General features: G+C 39.6%; 1 protein-coding gene across 10 annotated transcripts in view; it reads right to left on the bottom strand.

The window, feature by feature from the left end:
* Positions 1-18,995, bottom strand: part of LOC135200767 (trithorax group protein osa-like) — a 103,110-nt gene that overhangs the window by 28,360 nt on the left and 55,755 nt on the right. For 7 of the 10 annotated variants that reach the window (XM_064229402.1, XM_064229404.1, XM_064229401.1 and 4 more), the window contains exons 4-9: positions 11,745-11,971; positions 6,747-6,800; positions 4,579-4,767; positions 3,809-4,025; positions 3,435-3,617; positions 2,211-2,309 (exon numbers count right to left, since the gene is read on the bottom strand). In XM_064229402.1, the coding sequence (XP_064085472.1) occupies positions 2,211-2,309; positions 3,435-3,617; positions 3,809-4,025; positions 4,579-4,767; positions 6,747-6,800; positions 11,745-11,971 (969 nt within the window). The remainder of the gene's footprint in view (positions 1-2,210; positions 2,310-3,434; positions 3,618-3,808; positions 4,026-4,578; positions 4,768-6,746; positions 6,801-11,744; positions 11,972-18,995) is intronic. The other 3 variants (XM_064229407.1, XM_064229405.1, XM_064229403.1) reach the window with 2 other exon arrangements.

The raw sequence follows: 18,995 nt of genomic DNA on the forward strand, positions 1-18,995 counted from the left end.
ATAATCGTGCTTCACAGATAGCTTCACCCAAGACTTATCCTACCTAAGAGACTTGGCGAGGACGACGCTAAATTCTTCACTGGCCAAAATAAGAAGCAAATGAACTGAATGGTTTAAATGGAAGTTCTTTACACACATGCCTCAAGATGTTCAAATAAAGTTAAAAGGAAAAAGCTTGAAATGCCAAGCATATGCCAGAAAATGCAATATCAAAAAGTAACTAAGTCTGGAATGTTTCATTATATCTTTTCCTCGAGTCTTACATAAAAACTAAGTATAAAAATAAGAGAAATACAATATACAATTCACTCAGAAGAAATATTTATACTTATCATAAAAACTAAATAAAATCTCAAAGCAAAACAATATAAGTCATTCCATTTTCTAAATAAACATAAAGAAAATAAAGAAATCTTACTGTGACTGATAATTTCCCCTTTCAGTTTCAGTTCAAATCTGGTTGTCTTCAAAACCAAGAACAATGAAATTTCACATCTAGAATGTTGGCAATTCCAGATAAAATAAATCATATTTTCAATACTATTTTCTTTTTATTTAATTAAAGTTATTAATTTTTTATTTGTCCATGAGATCCAGAATCCTTCACATTATCACTTTTAACAATGGCTAACACCCCAAAATAGTCCTAGAGACCCTCCTGACATAGTGTAATTTCAGTTTCTCATAACTTTCAATGAAGAACAACCTGACTTTCAGCTCATTTTCAACTATAATGCAAACTTAAACCTGTTATATTTATTCCTTTTCAAATATTGAAAATTCCCAAACCCCCTTTCATAATTATTTATTGTTAAATAGCCATCCCCTAAAAACAACCTTGAACCTGATCATTCTACAAAATTTTAACTAAATGCACACTTGCGAACTTCTTAGTTTACTAATTTTAAAATAGTCCCCTCAAGGCAGTCCCTAAAACAACCTCTTCAGTTTCTGATATTAACACAATGTAAATAAAGTGTATATCTGGTCATCAAATACCAAACCTCAGGTAATTCTAACTTAGTTCATTCAGAGCTCAGCCACCTTGGTGATGATACACATTATATAAAACATTCTAACACAATCATCTAATCATGACTGAGTCAACTACACTGGACTATCCTACCCAAACCCTTTCATTGAAAACTAGCCATACTCATACCAACTTTGTGATTTCATTGGCAGTTTTCCCATTCTCTTGACAATTTCTAAAATATCAATCATTTTGAAAAGTCTAGGTTAAATAAACAAATTTTAAAAAATCCCGTAAATGCACCAACTGAAGACTCAAAAATTCTCATCATCAAGCATTACTATAAAGACCAACCTAGCCCTAATTACATACAATTATAAGACTTAAAAATGACCAGCTCTTGTCATTTCATATCAATAAAAATGAAACTTCCCTAACAGATATACCTATGACTAAAAATGCCAAAGGTTAGAATAAAAGTGATTGTGCCCACTCCCAAAAAAAAAAATAAATAAATAAAAAAAACTAGGGACCTAAAAATATGAACTCTCTCAAAATATCACCTTACACATATGCCTATTCATGACACTGGCATTGTCATATTTTCTGTTATTTATCCACCAAGAACAGATGCTCCTTGCTTCAACTTTCCTTGAAAATCATAAATGTCACCCAATACATTATCCTCCAAATTCTATCATTAAACAGTTAAAACTTTCATTAGGCAGTTTTTTCTTCCAACACGTTCACCTGTTTCACCTTTCTCTAATAAAACAAAACAAGGGAATGATCATGCATTTGTGAAAACTGATAACTCATCTATAAATAAAGTCTAAAAACAATTAAGGAAACTCAAAGACTAAAGAGAACATGTAAAGAAACAATTTACTTTACTTTGTGCTAATCCAATATGGAGATTAAATGGACACCTCTGGTTGAAAGAGAATATCTTTAATGTAAAAAACTTCAGTGTAAATTTCGAACAGGTACAAACACAATATTTTACATTTTTTTAAAACTAGTAGTAGAATAAAACTGATTATGATTCCCTAATGGAAATACTTTACAATTTGAGATATTGCTTGTCCAGCAATCATCTACCAACACTGTAAAGTAAAGCACAAAGCAAGTGTCCAAATAACTCTTTGGTCGAGATCACAATCGCCAAATACAATTAGGATTGAAAGAAGCAAGGGGTTAGAAAAAGATAGAGCACACCCGACACTACGGCCCTTACCCTGAGTACGAGAATACGAGTTATGGTAAGTTCGTGAGTACTGACACTGATCATCAAATGGGTTAGACACGTTCACGTTTTCCCCGTTGCCTACTGGACCTGTGAGGCACAAGGTTACTAACCATCAGTATCGGGCTTGCCGGGGGAAAGTATTAAGCACAAAACTAACCACCTTTCAAGGAATTTGCAAAGAAAACAAAACAACTTGCAATCTCTATAAAAAGCCTATTACATAAGATACAACTAAGGCATAATATTCTATGAGCAAATTTGGGCTGCCTACCTGACCTGGACCTGGTACAAGTTATGATCTTAAAACAGCCATCCAGGATCAGACAACATCCCAAACCAGCATTTTAAAATGAATGCGCTTATTCAAATTAGCACAATGCTTTCCCTCCCATCAATAGCACAAATTATACTCAAATTAAGAGTAGTAAGCCAAGAAGAGTCCCCCTATAATGTAATTGCAGCCACAAAACCATTTCAAGCCTCACAAGAACTAGTTGCTCTTGTCAAAATAAAAATTTCAGCTCAAGCCAAAAAAATAAAAATAAAAAAATAAAAAAAAAAACAAAGGGGGAGGGGTTGAGGGCACTCGTTCTGATGACTAATAAAGAGTCAACTCTTCAGTGCCTTACTACTAATATTCATTCAGCTAATTAGGTGTTGGATAGTTACATAATACCAACAACTAACACTTCTTAAAGCTGGAGCACTAACCAACAGGGAAAACAGACACGCTAACAAAAATAAATGGGATATCCAAAAGCTGAAGGATATAACAAGCAAAAGCAAACCTCTAGCCCATTACCTAAAGAAAAACCATGATGTAAGTTGAGTACCTTATCAAATTGTACCTATCTGTCACAGGTTGCCTATATTAAGTGAAGTCAAGATTATAAACAAGCAATCAAGCATTTTTCCCCCTCCCAATAAACCATGGCTATGTGTGAAGTACCTTACGCGGCTACCTTGTGTACTCCCAGACCCAAAGACATCATAAATTTTTAATCTTAACAAACTTAAAAAAATAAAAGGGTAACATTTAAGGAACAAGGATTTACTTAGAACATTTAACAAGGTTTAGCAAGTTATCAGAATTTCCCCCTTAAATAATGAACATAAGCCTCATTTAAATGAAATTTTCAATTGAATTTTCAAAAGGGGAAATACTGGTCTTAATTCAGTATACATCACATATGGAATACTCCACTAACATACCAGAAGTTGATTGCGTAGACGGGCGTTGTGGCATATGACTACCAAACTCTGATGATGGGGGATACTGAGGATAAGGTCCAGGTACCCCTGGACCACCAGGTACATGTGGCCCATTTGAGAATCCATCCATAGAACTACTGTTGGATCCAGCTGGTGGAAAGGAGTCCTGAGAATTTGAAGACCCTGAAAGATAAGGTTGGTTGAGAAGTTTTATAAAATTGCAAAAACCCATGGAATAAAAATCTATTGAAAACTAAAAATAGTAGAATTCACAAATACCAGGATCACTGATCTCCTGAAGCAAAATAACCTATCATAAACTACAATTGCCCACCAATGAAGCAACTAATTAAAATAAGAGTAAGTCCACTTACCAGGTGATGGTACAGATATGGTTTTCGTTGTTTTCTTTTTGGCTGCAGCTTCAATCTGATTTATAATAGGTAAAGGATCAATGCCTCCACGATCAAATTTACACTCATAAGCCAAGATGTGCTTCATGTAATGCTTCCGTAATGTGTACGAGCCACTGGATGATGCTCCAATGCCCATAACTGCTGCCACATCTTTCCAGTGCTTGTTCTTGGTAACCTATTTAAAATATTAGGCATTGCTGTTAATCATGAAGTTAAAAAAATAAAGGGGGGGAGCCAAAAGAACTTACTACAGTATAGAAACACCCACAAAGAATGAACCTTCACAAGTCTACAGATATGAATATTTTGTTTCATAAGGAATAATCTACAATACCAACTCTAATTTATATATGTGGAACTAACTAACCGAGCCACCCTTAAATCACACGGGCAGGAAAATAAAATTATATAACTTCCGATATAATTCTGATACTACAGGCAGTCCTCGGTTATCGGCGGACTCAGAATTTGGTGATATGGTTTCATGGCACGTGTCTAGCGCCATAAAATCGGCGATTTACGGCATCATAACTGGCCGAGGTCCAGTTATTGATAATATAGTTATGGCACCGTTACATAACCAAAAGATGCGCCATTAACTGTTCATGGCGGTTTTCGCTTATCGGCACCACCCCCAAGAATGGAACCCCACCCCCCACCATTAACAGGGGACTGCCTGTACCGTAGAAAAATACATCTACCAACATTTAACTTTCAAAGCTGCATACCTCAACAAATCCTCCTCGTTCTCGAACATGAAGATAAAGCGCATACAAGTCGAGTGGGTTCTTTGATATGGTTGGACATGCAGTTATTGGTGTTTTATTATCATCCATAAATGACAATAATTTGTCCAACCATGCCCTCCTCTCTGGGGAATCTGACATCTCATACAGTCTTGCTATGTTTTCCCCCGGCTGAAATACAGAGGCAAATAATAGGACTAAATAAAATTTTTCCTTGCAGGTTAAGCAAGGTAAAAGAAAAGAAAGTACGTACTAATTTTTTCCTTCTCAAACTCCTCAGAAAAGCAAACTAAAAATATTTTTTCATAATCTCTGTTGTGATGTTAACGGAAAGGCAAAGCAAAACATTCAGTATCTGTAACTCATAGCATTAAAAAATTCATTAAACACTTATATACTTTTACCAAACGCATGTATATTTAAATGTGAAAAACATCTGTTAACAAGAACTCAGATCATTAACTATTCTTTCTCTCGCGATTTAAATCTTCATTACAAATCCTTAGGTTACAGTTTGACACAAACAGTGGCATTAATTCATTACGTATGCATCCAAACTACACGAAAAGGAAAGGCTTTCACAAAAATGTTTAGAGCAAACTTCTAGGAGTCTTCCCACAACAGGGGAGGGGAACAATGCCATGAATAATCTACCAGTCTAACTAAATATACTTCATTATTTCATAATCTAGGCTGAAGGGAAAGGCAAATTGGGAGGCTTTGAGAACACGACTGGAAAGAGACTGTTACAGAATGGTTTCAATTAAATTTCAGTGAACACTACAGTAAATTTTTTTAGAACTACTTATGTCTGTGGTGAGTTATCATAATACAAATCTGAACATTCTGGTAAATGCATTCAATAATACTTGCATTCAAAAAAAGCTTCAATTTGCAATGTAAAAATTATTCTTAAAAGAATATGGATGCATGTCACTAACAATGATGTGAAGGTAATGAAGATTAGTTAGTGAAAAATATCAAGCTTTCATTCCACAATAAAATGCTGTAATTTATACTGTTGTCATTTCTTTTCACCGTAACTTCATTCCCATCTTACAATACTTTACAAACTATAACAACTTAAAAAGTTGAATATTGTTTTGATTATACCATACGACATAACATTCAAGTTAAAACCATGTCCTAAGCATGTTTTGCTAAATTAAGAAGCCTCTGCATCAAACAAGACTATATTAGCTACAAGCTACGCAGGCTTAATCACAGGTGAACAAAAACTAGTGGTGCAGTTACAATTCCTTTGAGGAGTTCTTGGTATGTAAGAGCACTAGGTAGCTTTTGAAAATCTGTGATATCTAATTGTTGTGATAAAATTACAGTACTCATAATTACTTCAAGAGTTTTTCTATTAGCATACCATCTTCCCCCACCAAATGAAAATTCTAAAGTCTAATGTTATATTTCCCACTCTAAATTTCAATAAAACAAAACATTTTATCACCTCCGTCACAGCCTTATCTACAAAGCTACCAGTGATGCAAGAATAACCAGAAAGCAGCCAGCACCACAGAATAAATAATTCAGTGCTAAGCCAGCAGTTAATCTAACTACTACTGCTGCGATGAGCTCTAATTCAGCAACACTACTTCTAGTGCCATGCTTTCCATGCTGCCTACCAGGGCTTTTTGTTAAGCTTCATCAAGCAATTTAAGTTACTGCCAGGGACTAATCTGGCTTTGCTTCTGCCCCCACTAGTCTAAAAGGATATTTTTCAGAAGTTACCTTAGTACTTTTTTCTAAAATACAGTATACAAGGGGATGGTAATGGTGGTGGTAGTGGTAGTAGTAGTAGTGGTAGAGAGTATTTTAAGACATCCTCAAAGATGCTTTAAAACTTTGATGTCAGTGTTAGCAGAAATAAGTTTTCTTACCTCAAAGGCTATTAGGAAATAATTGTAGAAATCTACTTATAAAAGCATAATAGAAAAGATTTAGTTAGGCAGTAAGACAGCACAGACTAGAGAGGGGCAGGATGACAAGCGTCAACCAAGCAGCTAGTCATGTCTGGTTAGGGGAGGAGGGAAAATATCTGCCAGGGAGTGGGGGGGTAATATAATAATAATCAGGCTGGCAACAGTTAGGTAGTAATTCAATAAAGAGTGGGTTGGGTGTAACACCTTGATATTAACCTTGGATGGTCTGTAGATGTCTGGGGGTGGGGGTGGTTGACTGTTAGCATACACCTGAAAAATGTCATCACGCATTGAGATTTACCATTGCAATTGCTGCATCCAGTCAGGTCCTTCAGCACATCAAAAGGTTAATCATATCCATAGTAATATATTAAAAACAATAATAAATAATGGGAGTAAGCCCTTTACTTGGAAGGGACGAGTGAGCCTCAAGTACTTCCTTCCTTGTAAAGTTTGAAAAAAAATGATTAAAATGACATCTGGTAGGCCTGAAGTTAAATCCAACAACTTGGTTAAATAACTTGTAGCAAAGGGGTCAATATTCCTTTCCACAATGCTATCTTCACTCGTTACTACTCATTTACAAGACTATTTTGAGCACACTACTGATTCTACCATGCCTGGAATTCCAAAAATCAACAAATAAATAACACTGAAAAATTTTATACTCATTATCATGATGGATACACTAACATAGGCCCATAGTCACTTCAAAAACAGGCAATCTTTGAACATATCTGATTTCTTGAACAGCACCAAATCATGTTAAAATTAAATCCTCACACATCTCTTAATAAAAAAAATACCTTCTCTGACCCCTCTCAGAGGACATGTGACAGAAAAACAAAGCAGTCTACAGCTTTACTTCATAAAACTAGATGAAAAAAAAAAAAAGTTCAGCTACTCTAGGATAAACAATTTTTACTTTCCTACAAAAGGACAAATGCTGTACTGCAGTAACTTTAGAAGGGCAAATTCATATCCAAGAGGGGTAAGGAGGGCCAATGAAGTGCAAGACTGAGAACAGATCTACTGGTGTGGATTACGATACATATGGCTGAAGAGGCTCAGTTGGGGACAGGATTGAAGAAAAGGGTTCACAGGGAATTTACATAGGAGTTATATATTTTTACAACTGAATCCACTCATTCAATGGTCAACTTTAAAACATTGTTAGGGAGAGCTTATTGAATTCAATTAATTTCAACAAGTACTCCATAGATAAGAGTACACCATTCAACTGAGCATGGGCAAAAATATTCAATGCTTTAAAGTAAACTTTGCTTACTCGCTCAATAATATATGAATTTTATGCAGTTAAATTATGAATTCCTGAAACAGCAAGATATCACAATATTCTTGAAATTGTTTCTTGAATGACTACCTCTTCATCCATCTAATGGCAAAATACATGACATACCAACAGTGATAATGAAAACAGCCTTTCAAATGATTCTGAGCAATTAACATTTCAATATTACTTAATACTATGCTGGTGCAATGGGCTCGTTCAGACAGCTAAAAATGAGTCTGGTGACTTGGCGTGTTATTCATGCATGAGCAGTGGTTTGTGAATGAGTGAATTCCTTCAACTTTTATAAGATCATATTCCTTAACAGTACAGAAGAGACAGGACACCTACAAAATTTTATAATACATCAGGAACAGGACATAAAACCCTGTGCCAAAACAAAACACACTTTCATACTTATATCATAAGATAACATAAACTTCTTAAAATACCAGTAACTTCAGCAAAATTAATGCACTGAAATTTCATCTTTAGTCATTTCAAAAATAATAAAATCACAGAAACTTCACATAAGTTCCAAAAACACATCTCTACTAGATAAAATTTAGTTTTTCATATTGATTAGCCAGAAAAGGACATTAACTCACAATTATTGCAACCTTCTAAAGAGTTTCATTAATTTTTTTTTAATTATTTTATGGTACCCCCCTATTTTGTTAACATTGCAAAATTTATAAGCTGAGGATCCAATATTCTCAAACTAAAACAAAACATTCAACTATTAGGGATCCAATATTCACGTAACAAAAAGAACTTTCCACAGTTTTGTCCCTTCTTATACAGATTGCATTACGATGTTCACCAAAAACTAGTTTTCCTACTTTTAGTTTCACCAGCTGTACTGGTGCCACTTGATTTATAATGTATAATGGGCAACAACATGTACATGCAGGGTTAACTGCTTGTGAAGCATGACTGACCGTACAAATTCCAGACCCCACCCTACTAACAAGCCTCGCAGATTCACTGTAATTCTATGCCTGTCAAAAGTCAAATTCTCAATCCCTGAAAGAGCAGGCTGGATTTGGAGTATGCCACCCTACCCAATAAAGAAAAATAAATTCCACTCTAAAAAATATATTCTCTTCATCAAGATTATCTGTTGATAGAAATCCTTTCTGCATGAGTGAAATGAAACTTGCCATAAAATCTTGATTAATGCAGACATATACCCTCAGATTTTCCTTTTACTATTTACAAAAAAAAAAAAAAAAAAAAAAAAAAAAAAAAAAAAAAAATGTCCTCTTATACTCTCAGACAATATACTAACATTAAAACACTCAAATTCTGGATTCCTAAGGCATCTAAAGCTATGTATACATGTTTTTCTTATCTATTTCTGCAACCATCAGATGTAAATTTGGTTAAAAGATAGCAGCCTGCAAAGTAATTTAACCTGGTCAAGCTTACAACCACACCTTTCTAACAATTCAACATAATTTAATTTCATTAACTACACTTGTTTATTATTATTATTATCCTCATTACAAGGCAGTTCAACTCAGCAATTACAATACTACTAATAGCAGGGCTGGACTGAACAGTTTATTTTCCCAAAATAATATAATACATACATGAATAAAAAAAAGTTAATAAAACCTTTCCAATTTCCTATACTACTTCTCCTACCATACCTACATGGGAAGGGCACAAACATTATCTCAAATCCGACACTGAAAAAATTAAAACTTCCTGTACTAATGATCCTTTGAACAACTCTTAAAATCCTCAACATAGCTTCTAATGCCTTGATTAATCTTAAAATCAATACAAGATTGCTAAGAAATCTGCTGTGACAACAGAAGCACTGCTGAGAATAACTAATAATAAAAGTATTTTACCAATGCAAATACGAGAAATGAGACCTTTAATAGTTCAACTAGACAGCACAAAGAACAATATAAAAACATTTGGAAGGGTTCAAATTTATCAGTTTAAGACATTCTTTTATGTACAAAACTTACCTATTTAAGTACCACAGATAATCAATGATGCACATCAGACTATTACTTCAAGACATTACAAATATTGTGCTATAATTTATCCCATAACCCCACCATAAATGATGGTCATTTGTTTGGCCAAATTCCCCAAAAGAGTTGGCACTTTAGTATTTACTGCTGAGCAAAGAAGCAGGCAAGCTTTGACCTTTCTTATACATTTAAATTTCAGCACAAATGCTTTTAAATTCCCAGGCCTCAAGTGCTAACAAACCATGTAGTGATGAACATTTCCTATACCAATTTTGGGACACTACAAAACAATTGAATAAAAATATACACCCATCATGAATTCAGATAGGAAAACTTCAAAAATCCAGTGATAAAAGCACACACATCTTCTAATGAATGAATCCCAGAAATGCTCTGCAAACACCTTCCATACTTAGTATTTGAATATTTTGTTGTTTTTACATATAAAACACTCAAGCTGTAATTACTGTATTCCTATGTAAGGTACTTGAAAATCTGCTATACAGTAAAAAGTTACTCACTCTACATTTAATTATAATAAAGCAAAATGTCTTCCTAGATCAATCTAAACCAATTGATCTAAACCAATTCCATTACAGTATCAGCATTTGCACCCATTTCAAGGCAAATTTCTGGAGCCAAATATTTTCAAGATTCATCTAAAACTGCTTTGGAATTTGCTACATATAGCAGGTTACAATCAATACACTCAGGGACGGAGATGTAACAAGACACAAAACATAAAATTTACTAGATTTCTAATAAACTTTAAATGTACGCTTACCATAAAACCCAAAACATTACAAAATTATATTAAAATATCCTGATAAATTTGGAACTAGAGAAAGTAAATAGAGTAATCAATATGAAAATTTAAAATATTAACCTTTCTTATAAAACTTAAAAATAATGAAGATCTCAGTGCATTTCAAACTCAAAATATTAGTAATCTGAACATATTCTAAACATCTAGGCCCACATTTAGTATGCCTATCCATCTTCAAGTATGTCTTTTTAAAATAATCTAATTTCTGTGGAAAAACTTGACCCATAAACCATATTCTGGATATGGGATGGAAGATAACTTACAAAAGGTGGATCAGTTTTGTACTGTCTCAACATCTTTCCACGGTTAACAATCTCGAGTACACAACCAAACTTTCCAGTAAACGGTAACTATTTTAAAAGGTTCACTTTTGGAATAAACAAATTCAGCTTTACTTCCCATAAAGTATGCCCATGATTATATCAGCCCATTTCATAAACTGTAATGAATGCAATCAAAAACCCTATATAAAATTTTTGTAATGAAAGCAATTACAAAAACTACCAAGTATAACAGCTTTCACTCAAAACCAGACTATTTTGGAAAACCTAAGTTTCCATCTTATTCACAATTAAATTTTCTTTAGTCTATGATGAACCTTACCTAACCAACAAACAAAAACATTAAGGTGGCACCTGTGCCGCCTTCAGCCTTCTTAAATGACTAAACATGGAACGTTGTAGAGTAATAATTAAGAAACTCATGAATGTTCTTATTCACTGAAAAAAAGAATTCATCCAAAATCTATTTACCTAATAACAAAATACTGAAGAAATCAATTTAGTGTCAAATCAATGAGGGCCCATTTATTTGAATGCAATATACAACTTCCATACGTATTCTAGTAAGTACTAATTTGGGAAATAATACCCCTAAAGAAATCTATTAGAATATGAATTTCAAACCATTTATGCAAGAACTGATGTAGAATGCTTCTTATTCACCCAGACCTGACTTTAAATGAGATGGCAAACTTAAATCATACTATACTATATATACTTTCATATAAAAACAACAAAAGATCTATTTACAAAACACATAAACTGTGCCTGATGGGCAACCTTCAATCCACCTCAAGGAACACCTCAAAATATTAGGCCTACCGTCTGAGTGCTTGGACTTCTTGGCCAGCCAGGGGAGTTCATGTTTTCAAACTCATCTTGCTGGGATGTCATAGAAGCAGCACCTGGTGATGGAGCTGAGTTGATAGGGGTAGGTGGATGGGAAGGTGGATGTTGACCACTACCAGGCATACCCCCTGGCATCCCAGGACCCCCCAAAGGACCATCTTTATGAGGTTTAGGTGTGCCCGACCTATCTTCACCAGATGCTGAAAATTTCAATACATTTAAAATGCAATAACAAAATACCAGAAACTTACGTTGGTAACAATCAAAATCTTTGTTGATGCAAAGACAAAAACATTTGATTTTTTCCCATTAAAGATGTTGTGATGCATAAACAATCAAATCAATTATAATCACTTTCAAATAATCAAAACCTTCAAAAATGATATTGTAATGATACAATTAAGTTTGTTCATACTTACCTGGCAGATATATATATAGCTGTATTTTTCCGAATCCGACAGAAATTTAAACACTTACGACACACGCAGTGGGAGTCAGGTGGTTAGTACCCATTCCCGCCGCTGGGAGGCGGGTATCAGGAATCATTCCCATTTTCTATTCATAATTTTTTATTTCCACTGTCTCCTGAGGGGAGGTGGGTGGGTACTTGATTATATATATCTGCCAGGTAAGTATGAACAAACTTAATTGTATCATTACAATATCATTTTTGTTCATGAAACTTACCTGTCAGATTATATATATAGCTGATCCCACCTTCTGGTGGTGGGAGTAGACAGAATAGAAGATTTTAGGAAACATATATATGCAGATAATTGATATCTTGATTCCTTACCTGTTAGCATAGCTGACTTCGTGGTTACTGCCGCGTAAGTCTGCTTGTGCTACTAGAGTTGCCAGCGAGGTAGAGACCTATATAGCTGGCGTGGCACTCCAGATGATCTGTCAACAGAGGGCGAGACCACGACGTGACTAGACCATTGACCATACAAATGAGGGCAACGAAGTAAAAACCAAACCGCCACCTGGCGTAGCCTACCAAAAGTATCCCACATAGACTAAGCTAATGGAAGGGAGATCCGCCGCAGGCGGTCAACCCCACAACCATAACACAAGTTAAAAACTCCCCTAAACCATTAAAGGATAGGATGAGCGCTACCTCCTGCCCCCAAAACAGTGTCTGCAAGCGACGTATGGTCCGAGCGAGTAACAATTTTCGTATGTTGCTTCTTTCACCTCCCGCAGGTAGTGTGAAGCGAACACCGAATTGCTTCGCCAATAAGTGGCGACCCCAAAATGTCTTTGATTGCCATATTTTTGTGAAAAGCCACCGAAGTAGCAATAGCCCTCAACTCGTGGGCTTTCACTTTCAGAAGCTCCATGTCACTTTCACTACACTTTTCATGGGCTTCCTTAACCGTACTTCTTAAGAAGAACGCCAGCTGCATTCTTCGACATCGGAAGATCTGGTTTTTTCAGAGCACCACAAGTTCTCCGAAGAAACCTCTGCATGCTCTGGTTCTCTGCAAATAAAACTTGAGAGCCCTGACAGGACACAGGACTCTCTCAGCTTCAGGTCCCACTAGCTCCGACAAACCCCTTGATCTCGAACGTTCTCGGCCAAGGGTTGGAAGGGTTCTCGTTCTTTGCTAAGAACGTAGGACTTAAGGAACAAACTGCACTATGATCCTTGAACCCAATATGCTTGCTTATGACTTGAATTTCGCTAACCCTCTTCGCCGTCGCCAGAGCGGTTAGGAAAATGGTCTTCTTAGTAAGATTCCTAAGCGAGGCTAAATGGAGCGGTTCAAATTGACTCGACATGAGAAACTTCAGTACCACGTCTAAGTTCCACGATGGTACTTTAGGTTGGAGAACTTTCACAGTCTCAAATGATCTAATGAGATCATGAATGTCTCTATCATTCGCTAAGTCGAGTCCTCTATGTCTGAAGACCACAGAAAGCACGCTTCTGTAGCCTTTAATCGTGGGAACGGCTAGTTTCGCTTCTTTCCTAAGGTGAAGAAGGAAATCTGCTATCTGGCTCACAGAGGTTGAGGTGGAGGAAATGCCCTTCCTTCTGCACCAACTTCTAAAGACAGCCCACTTTGATTGGTAAACTGCGATTGAGGAGGGCCTCCTTGCGGTGGCAATCGCCGTTGCCACAGGTCTTGAAAAACCCCTCGCTCTGGCCAACTTCTTGATAGTCTGAACGCAGTCAGACTCAGAGCGGGGAGGTTTTTGTGGTACCTCTCGAAGTGGGGCTGTCTGAGTAGATCTTTCCTTAGGGGCAGAGTCCTCGGAAAGTCTACTAGGAAGGACATCACCTCCGTGAACCAGTCGGCTGCTGGCCAGAAGGGGGCGATGAGGGTCATTCTCGCTCCTTCTGATGCAGCGAACTTCCTCATTACTTCCCCGAGGATTTTGAATGGGGGAAAAGCGTAAATGTCTAGTCCCGACCAATTCCACAGTAGGGCGTCTACTGCCACTGCTCCCGGGTCCAGAACTGGGGAGCAATACAGCGGAAGTCTCTTCGTTCGGGAAGTTGCGAAAACGTCCACATGAGGACGTCCCCACAGCTTCCATAGCGCCTGGCATACTTCCTGATGAAGGGTCCATTCCGTCGGCAGAAGCTGTCCTTGCCGACTGAGAAGGTCCGCTCGCACGTTTTCCACGCCTGACACAAACCTTGTCAGAATCGTGACGTTTTGCGACTTCGCCCAAATCAGGATATTCCTCGCGATGACGAACAGAGAATGAGAGTGAGTTCCCCCCTGTTTCCTGAGGTATGCCAAGGCTGTGGTGTTGTCCGAGTTTATCTGAACCACTTTGCTGGAGACTTCCTCCTCGAAGAACCTTAGAGCGAGGTAAACCGCTGATAGTTCTTTTAGGTTGATGTGCCAGGACACCTGTTCCCCTCTCCAGGTGCCTGACACTTCTCTCCCTCCCAGTGTTGCTCCCCAACCCGTGGAGGACGCGTCGGAGAACAACACTAGGTCGGGGTTCCGAAGCTTGAGCGAAAGTCCTTCCGCAAGCTTCTTTGGATCCAACCACCATTTGAGGTGCTTTTTCACTTCTTCCGTCAAAAACAAGACCTCTTCTAGATCCTGTTTGCGTGACCAATTGCTTGAGAGGAAGAACTGAAGTGGTCGGAGGTGCAACCTTCCCAGAGAAACAAACTTCTCCAGTGAGGAAATGGTCCCAGCAGACTCATCCATTCCCTCACCGAGCATGTTTCCTTCCCTAGAAAGGCCGACACTTTGTCCAGGCATTGAAGTTGTCGCCCCTGGGACGGAAAAGCCCGAAAAGCCACTGAGTCCATCTGAATCCCCAGATAGACTAAGGATTGAGAAGGAGTCAGATGCGACTTCTCGAGATTCACCAGAAGTCCCAGGGACTTCGCTAACGACAGAGTCGTGTGAAGGTCCTTCAGACACCTGTCTTGCGATGAGGCTCGAATAAGCCAGTCGTCTAGGTAGAGAGAGATCCTTATTTCCGCAAGATGGAGGCACCTCGCAACGTTCTTCATAAGAACGGTGAACACCATCGGCGCCGTGCTGAGACCGAAGCAGAGTGCCCTGAATTGGAAAATCTTCCCTTTCAGGACAAACCGCAGGTATTTCCTTGATCGGGGATGGATGGGGACGTGAAAGTATGCGTCCTGAAGGTCTAACGAGACCATCCAATCCCCCGGTCTTAAAGCTGCAAGCACGGATTGAGGTGTCTCCATCTTGAACTTCTGCTTGGTAACGAAGCGATTTAGACTGCTGACATCCAGAACGGGGCGCCACCCCCCTGACATGCTTCGGCACTAGGAACAGACGGTTGTAAAACCCCGGAGAACTCCGGTCGAAGACCTGTTCCACTGCCTGCTTCTCGATCATTTGATCTAGTAGATCGTGAAGCACTTTCTGCTTTTCTCCCTGATACGACGGAGACAAATCCTTTGGTGTCGAAGACAGCGGGGGTAACATCAGGAAAGGAATTCTGTACCCCTTCTTGACGATGTCCAGAGACCAAGCGTCGGCACCTCTCTCTTCCCAAGCTTCCGCGAAATGTAGAAGCCTGGCTCCTACCGGTGTCTGAAGGACTTCCCTCTCACTTCTTGCTCTTGGAAGGAGCGGGAGTCTTGCCTCTGAAAGAGCCTCTTCCTCGAGGGGCTGGCTTCGAGGAAGAAGCGGATCGAAAGGGCTTCGACTTCTTCAAAGCAGAGGACCCAGAAGACGAAGAAGTAGCAGGCTTCCTAGAAGACTGTGCCAGAAGGTCTTGAGTTGCTTTCTCCTGGAGACTAGCAGCTATGTCCTTTACCATAGACTGGGGGAAGAGATGTTCTGAGAAAGGAGCGAAAAGAAGATCCGCTTTTTGCGCTGGTGAGACCGACTTTGCAGTAAAAATTGCAAAAAAAGTGCTCTCTTCTTAAGCAGTCCCGTGCTGAAATGAGCAGCCATTCCTCAGAACCATCCCTGACGGCCTTGTCCATGCAAGACAATACACTGGACAGCTCCCCCAGACTGATGGAATCAGAACTCCTGGACCTGGCATCCAATACTCCCAGGCACCAGTCAAGAAAATTAAAGACCTCTAGTGTCCTGAAGAGGCCTTTAAGGTGAAAGTCTAACTCGCTATGTGTCCACGAGACCTTCGAGGAAGACAAAAAAGATCTTCTGGTGGCATCTACAATGCTACCAAAGTCTCCTTGAGCTGAGGCTGGAAGCTTGACTCCGACGTTTTCTCCCGTCTCATACCACATACCAGCTTTGCCACCGAGTCTTGAAGGTGGTAAAGCGAAAGAGGTCTTGCCCGAAGCTTTCCTCTTTTCCATCCAATCATGGACCTTTCTAAAAGCTTGCTTCGTAGAAAGCGACTTCTTCATTCTCACAAAGCCCGAGATCTTAGCAGCTTTGGAAGACGAAAACTGAGAGGGAGGAGTACGTGGAGCTTCAGGTTGGAAAGTGTCTGCAAAGACTGACTGAAGTAAACGAGTCAAAACCTTGTAGTCCGTCGAAACTGGAGCCAACTGCTGTTCTTCGTCCACTTCGACGAAAGCGTCACTAACTTCCTCTTCAGACACTGGAGAAGTCGGAGGAAGTAAAGAAGAGTCCCGAGCTTTCTCAAAAGAGAAAGAACGGCGAACAGGAAGAGTTCCCGCCTCCGCTTGTGCTTGCGGAAGTGGAAAACTGACGTCCGTAGGCGCGCGTTTGGCGTCCGAAGCCAATCTACTGGCGCCGACAGAAGCGCGCTCAAACGCCGCAGGTGTACACCTGGCGTCCACTTGTGCGCGCTGAGCGTCCACTGGTGCGCGCCGAGCGTCCACTGATGCGCGCCGAGCGTCCACTGGTGCACGCCGAGCGTCCACTAAAACTCTCTGAGCGTCCACTGGCGCTCGCGAAACTTCGCACCGAGTCACGTTCGGCGTCCACTAAAGCGCGTTTGACTTTCACAGAAGCGCGCTCAGCATCTAAAGAAACTCGCTTCTTATCCACAAGTTTCGTAGCAGCGGAAACAACCGCTTCACGAGAGCGAGAAACTAATTTCTCGCCTCCTCTAGAAAGTTGCTGGGGAGCAGAACGAACTCTAGAGGGAGACTCAAACGGAGAGAGAGACGAGCGAGGAGAGAGGGAGAGGAGAACGCCTCGACCTCTTCACAGGAAGATTGTCATCCTTCTTACGGCGACGTGGAACAGTCTCTCTTGAAGGAAAAACATCTCGAAGTTGCTGCTGAAGAGACTGGAGAATCTTGCTTGTAGGTGAAGCCTCCTTTTCTGGGGAGGGGCTGATCCTGTGAGCAGGAGAGTGGCGAGGGGACGCCTTCTTGCTACTCCCAGGAACCGCCGCTTCACGCACCTTAGAGCGACTGCGGCGCTCGAAAGAAACATCTAGGGAAGATTCCGCCTCCGAATAATCCTTACGCTTCTTCTGCGGAGGAAAAGCAGCAAACGCACTATCAGGCGACGAGCAAAGTTCCGGAGAACAACTTGGACGTGAAGCGTCCCGAACGCGAGCCGTCCTTTTCAGCGGACGTGATGCGGTATGAGAGCTCCACCCCTTGCGCGGGGAGGAAGCTTCAGAAGAAGAAAAGCACTCCTTGAGAAGACGTGCACGCGCACGCTCCTTGGCAGTCTGGGTATGTTCGTCAGAAGCTGCCGAAGGCACGCCAGATCGGTGGGGGTTCCTCGTAACCCTCCTTCGACTTTCGACATGCTCTCTCCCCGTAATCTGGGAGTCAAGCAGAGGTCTAGTCTAGAGGCGGAATGAGGCCGATCTGACGCACCCTCCACTACACAAGGGGCACTTTCACTGCACTTCTCTTCACTTTTGCTCTCCAGAGCTAACACTTTTGATTCTAAGTTACGAATCGATTCAAGAATTAGCGATAATGTATTACCTTCTACCGACACTGTCTCAGGGGCCGGAGGCAACACTACAGGGGTAGGAGCATAATCTACAGAAGGAGGGTTAGCAGGAGAATAATTTAAATCTTGCCTACCTGAAACACTCCTGGAGGAAGACCTCCTTAACCTATCTCGCTCAAGTTTCTTAAGATAGGTTTCATACGCCTTCCATTCCGACTCTGTTAGTCTTTCACACTCCTTACAACGACTTTCAAACGTACATTCATTCCCCCTGCAAACTTTACAAACAGAATGTGGGTCTACTGAAGCTTTCAGTAGCCTACCTCTACATTCAGACATGGAACAAAATCTAGCGCTAGCAGAACTAGACCCTGACATCTTGATCAAAGAAAAATCAATACCAAATTCAAATCAAACCAAAGTCAACGTGTGCCAAGCCACCGATCCAATTCAGATACCAAAGAAAAACCAAAAGGGATACTCAAGTAGCTAGTAAGTTTCCAAAATCTGGACGGAGGTGCTGCAAACAGGTGTTTCCAGCACCGGCGACAGAAAAATTATGAATAGAAAATGGGAATGATTCCTGATACCCGCCTCCCAGCGGCGGGAATGGGTACTAACCACCTGACTCCCACTGCGTGTGTCGTAAGTGTTTAAATTTCTGTCGGATTCGGAAAAATACAGCTATATATATATCTGACAGGTAAGTTTCATGAACAAAAATACTTTTTGCAGCAATATACTTTGTTCACTGAACCACAAAAATCTGTTCAGTTGACTATACTAACAATTCCTTTTCAAATGCTGTTACAAATTACTTATTAGTTATGCAAGCAATTCACTTTTAACTACACTAATACATGAACAAACAATCTCCTGTCAACTCCTTCCACACAGCTAACACTACCAA

The sequence above is a fragment of the Macrobrachium nipponense genome, chromosome 27, assembly GCF_015104395.2.
Source record: "Macrobrachium nipponense isolate FS-2020 chromosome 27, ASM1510439v2, whole genome shotgun sequence".
In the NCBI taxonomy this organism is placed as follows: domain Eukaryota; kingdom Metazoa; phylum Arthropoda; class Malacostraca; order Decapoda; family Palaemonidae; genus Macrobrachium; species Macrobrachium nipponense.